The sequence below is a fragment of the Ziziphus jujuba genome, chromosome 11 (assembly GCF_031755915.1).
Source record: "Ziziphus jujuba cultivar Dongzao chromosome 11, ASM3175591v1".
Taxonomy (NCBI): Eukaryota; Viridiplantae; Streptophyta; class Magnoliopsida; order Rosales; family Rhamnaceae; genus Ziziphus; species Ziziphus jujuba.
The window spans coordinates 21,646,992-21,652,321 of NC_083389.1; the positions used below are offsets into that span (position 1 = coordinate 21,646,992).

The 5,330-nt window shown below is 30.3% G+C and overlaps 1 protein-coding gene across 1 annotated transcript; it reads left to right on the top strand.

Annotated features, from left to right (window-relative positions):
* The first annotated feature begins 2,583 nt into the window (after positions 1–2,583).
* Positions 2,584–4,920, top strand: LOC107406229 (cation/calcium exchanger 1). The gene has a single exon (XM_016013332.4). The coding sequence runs from the start codon at positions 2,739–2,741 to the stop codon at positions 4,590–4,592; it is 1,854 nt and encodes a 617-aa protein (XP_015868818.3). The 5' UTR covers positions 2,584–2,738; the 3' UTR covers positions 4,593–4,920.
* Positions 4,921–5,330: the final 410 nt, after the last annotated feature.

Genomic DNA, 5,330 nt, shown 5'->3' on the forward strand with positions numbered 1-5,330 from the left:
TTTTTTTTTAAAATTTAAATAGTTGCTTATATTTCTGATATGACCAAAAAAAAAAAAATAGCAATCTATATAGATGTTGGAGAAGCTTTAGTTCTTCACGTATATGGAAAGGAAGATGTTATCCAACATAGCCATTAGAGATATTTTTAAACATTATTTGTATATAAATATAAATTGATTTTCTAAAAATTATTTTCCAATTTTATAATCGTGAACATGATATGACAATTATCTAGGTTTTTTACATCCTCAATTATGTTTTTAATTAGTTTTAAATTCATTAATTAAGTTATCACTCATAGTGTCTTGTCATATCATCAAGTTTTCTATTATAAGTTTTTTCTTTATTCAATTGTCTGTTATGAGTTTTTTCTTTGATTTTGGAGACATGAGATTTGAACTCAGATCCAATGGAAACAATAGCTATCATCACTGAACTGCCTTCCTGCATAAACAAATTATCTATTATAACTTGAAAAATAGTTTTTATATGAACAATTTTAATGTGTGTGTATATATATATATAGAGAGAGAGAGAGTAAGCTAGCTACTACCTAAGTTGACATCTCTACAAAGTGCATGTTTAACGTAAGAATTAAGATTACTAAGATTTTCAAGCTTTTCGTTAGTGGGACCAAAACGTTGAATAAAAATTCTGGTGTATTATGTGCCTTCGGATGGAAATGTTAAACAAAAAAACAAACAACAGAAGTTGCATATGTCGACTTAAGAGGCAAACAGGCCGTGGTTTGTATTTCACTTTATGCTTTTATACTATTTTCAACATTGAATACAATAATATCATAATGCTAATGTCACGTTGACATTGTATTTCATTTTTCAATAAAAATAAAAAATATATATTTTTGAAAAAATAATTTTTTCATTTTTTCATTTTATATTTATAATTTTTATTTGAAAAAATTGTATCTATTCCTATTTTATTTAAATTAAAATTCCAAAGATATTAAATGTTTTTTTACCAAAAATTAAAGACAAAAGTAAAATTAGAATTTTGGGTCCAATAAAAAAAAAATTTGTACCACAAATTAAATAAAATAGTTTATTAGATCAAAAATTTATAATAATTTTCTTACAACCAATCCATAAAAAAAAATAAAAATTAGAAAAAAAATAAAAATAAAAATAAATTTTAATGCTTATGCTTTTTTTAATTTTGGTTTAATATAAAAAGTGACAATAAATTTATTATTATTGATTTTATTTTTATTATTTTTATTTTTATTTAATCTAATAATTTATTTTTTTTAACTTTTAGATCTTATCATTTTAAGCAAAAGTCGTTTATTCTATTTCTAATCTTTCTATGGTTGTTCATTCTTTGAAAAATCGAAATCTTTGCAAGTGAGTATACGTATATCCACAACCCTTTTTTCATAGACCGTAATAAAAAAAAACATAAAAATTAAAATTGATTTTTATTTTTTGTCTAAGTTTTGGTCTTTTTTTTTATTTTCGACTTTTTTTTTTTTTTGGTTTGGCAAAAAAAATTATTATTAATTTTTGGTCTAATAAAATTATTTTATTTAATTTTCGGTTTAATTGTAGATCCCAAAAAAAAAAATTTTTGGAAGTTTAAATAAAATAGGATTGAATACAATTTTGCAAATAAAAAATCATAAATATAAAATGGAAAAAAAAAATTATTTTTTTAAAAATATTTTTTATTTTTTATTGAAAACAAATTATAATGTTAGTATACTGATATAATCTAACGATAAAATTAACAAAATTAGTTAATTAAACTAATTTGTAACAAATTTAAAACCTCAAAATTTAATTTATGCAATTTCAAATTTCAAGATTTAATTTGCTTAATTTAGAAATTTCAAGCTACTAATAAGTAATTAACTCTAAAAGGATTATCTCTATTATTTGGAAAACGACATATTCTTTTGCAAACATTTTATACACTATATTTATTCAAAAAGAAATTAAAAACACTTATAAACAATTACCTAATTATAAATAATATCATGAACTATATAAAATATATATATATATATAAATTTTATTTATTTAAGAAAATAAAATCTTATAATAATATGAAGTAACAAAATTACTATTAGGACGTAAAATACTAAATTAAAGATCTTAAAACTAAATTTTAATTAAATTCCATAAAATACTAATACCTTTCTTTCTTTTCTTTTTTTTGGGCCAATCCATATACGAATACTAATCTTATGTTAATTCAGATCAATAATATACAATCGCTTGTCTCTCACTTGGAAAACAATTGTAGATTTATAGAACAAATAAGAGAATACTTTTATATTCGGTGAAAGAAAATAAAAAAGGGGGTAGGGGGAGAGAGAGAGTACTTTTGTTATTACAAGATTTTTTGCCATTTTATCAATTAGAAGTTGAAACAGAAATTAATACAATTTCCATTTTATAAAATTTAAAGATGAATTTGTTACTTTTTCTTATTTAAGATTTATTTCTAGTACAAGATTTTTAACTTATATGCATAGTTTTCCCCATATGCAACATGACCAATTTTAAATAAATAAATAAATAAAATCCCAAACTAGGCCGCTGAAAATATATATTCCAGAGTGGCCAGGGGCCTGTAAAAATGTCATAATTTTTCCAGCTCACAAAGAGGGGACAACACGTTCCCCAAGATGTTCTCAAAATTAATCATGGACTTCTTCAATTCCCAATTTCTACTTCCTTAACTTCTTTTTTCCACAAGCTTTAACTTTTTGGTAATGGCAGCTCCAACCTCCATATCGATTTCTCAATCCAACAAGAAACTTTCTCTCTTCCTCAACATCTCTTTCCTCTTCCTTCTCTCTTTATTTCTAATATTCCACTTCCAATCTTATCATCCTCCTCTCACCTCAAATTCACAAGTACAGTACCATCAATCCAATACCATCCATTCCTCGGTTCTCAACGGCATCAAAATCGAAACCTGCACGGGTTTCCATGACTGCCCAGATTACCAAACCAAGTGTTTGTACATCAAAACTCATCTGGGTTGCAGGCCAAAAGGGTACATAAACTATCTCCAAATCTTCTACTGCAATTTCGACCGGTTTCCGATACTCGGTCATGCCTTTCTTCTTCTCTGGCTTGCCGTTTTGTTCTATGTCTTGGGCAATACGGCATCCGAATACTTCTGCTGCTCATTAGAGAGCTTGTCCAAAATCCTGAAGCTCTCTCCAACCATTGCCGGAATCACTCTCCTTTCGCTCGGAAACGGGGCCCCCGACGTCTTCGCCAGCATCGTATCTTTCACGAGGTCCGGCGATGGAGACGTCGGACTCAACAGCGTGTTGGGAGGTGCTTTTTTCGTCTCCAGCGCCGTCGTTGGAGTTATAAGTATTCTGATTTCTCCTCTTCAGATTTCAGTTGATAAAACCAGCTTTATAAGAGATGTTGTTTTCTTCCTTTTCTCTTTATCCTCTCTTCTTGCAATTTTTATCATTGGAAGAGTTACTCTTCTCGGTTCCATATTTTTTGTTGCCATTTACTTTGTTTATGTTACTGTGGTTTCGGCCACACATTTTTTCTTCACAAAGAAAGGAGATTATAACGATGAAGATGATGATGATGAAGTAGTAATGGATGAATCCGAAACATCTATGGCGGCCGCGGTTAAGAAGTACCCAAATAACAGCATAGATGATCTAGAAGAAGCAGGTATACCATTGCTTGGTTATGTTGATCATGATCAGAAAATTATTGTTATTCGAGATCAAGACGATCAAAATAATCAAGGATTTCTCAACCATTATTCATCATCAACTTGGTATTATTTTCTTGGAAAGTTTCTAAAACTCTTGGAGCTTCCACTTTACTTGCCAAGAAGATTGACAATACCAGTTGTGAGCCAAGAAAGATGGTCGAAACCGTTCGCGGTAATCTCGGTGACATTAGCACCACTCCTAATGGCAACACTGTGCAACACACAAAGAGAGCAAGTTGGATCAAGAAGCAGATTGATAACCTATTTGACCGCCGGATTAATTGGAATGGTACTTGGTAATCTGGCTTTCGTGACCACCAAGAAATGTAGTCCACCAAAAAAGTGTTTGTTTCCATGGCTAGTAGGAGGGTTCTTGATGAGTGTGACTTGGACTTACATTACTGCTGAAGAATTGGTATCTTTGTTGGTTTCGGTTGGAAACATAGTGGGAATTAGTCCTTCAATTCTCGGACTAACTGTTCTAGCTTGGGGGAATTCACTTGGTGATTTAATAGCCAATGCTGCTATGGCTATGCATGGTGGGCCAGATGGGGCCCAAATTGCTATATCAGGCTGCTATGCGGGACCCATGTTTAATACTCTGATTGGTGTGGGATTCTCACTTGTTATATCATCTTGGTCTGATTACCCAACTCCTTATGAGATTCCTAGAGACTCTACTCTCTATGAGACTGTTGGCTTTTTGATGGGTGGTTTGCTTTGGGCACTTGTTGTGCTTCCAAAGAAGAACATGAGGCTTGATCGTCTTCTTGGGAGTGGTCTTCTTGCTATTTACTTTTGTTTCTTGTTCCTAAGGCTTGCTAGAGTTCTTGGTTTTCTCAAGTTTCATGGGACTTCTTTCGTAACCTAAAAAATAAAACGGTACGTTTCGTCATTCTTAATTTCTAGCGACCCTTCCACACATCATGTCCAAATTAATGTATGCTTGGAAATAGAAGTACTATTTCAATGTATAGAGGTATATGTTACTTTATAAAATTAAGGATATATATCTATATATATTCAAAAATGTAAGGAACAAAAGCAGAAAAAGAAACCGCCGTACTGCTCTATATTATTCCATGGAAGCTAGCTAGTTTAATTTTGTAAAAATTACAGGGCATACACATAACATATGCATATAATACTATCCTATGTCATGAAATCGACATGTGCAAATTGTTGTTTTTCATCTTCTTTTTCTTTTTCCACATATGTATAATGACCCGAAAAGTATCATGTTGCATAGCAAAAAACGCATGGGTACATATTTACTCTAGTGGCTACAAATAATTCACCAAATGAGCAATCGTTTTCTCTTTGTCATTGCCAAAATCAAGGTGCAGGTTAATATAGACTAATACCAACTCTTTAATGCTTAATTAATTCTCGGCCGGCTTTTTTTGAAATTAATAATCTCATTTTAAAGACAGATCAGAAAGAGAGGAAATGGCGCGTGATGAGAACTAAGAGACAGGTCATTTTCAAAGAAATTTAAGCAGTGAAAAAGGGAAAATAATCTTTAATGAAATTCCATCACCTAATGATAGCTATTCTATTCACGCAAGTTTATTTGTATGGATATGACTATCTATTCATTTTATTGCAA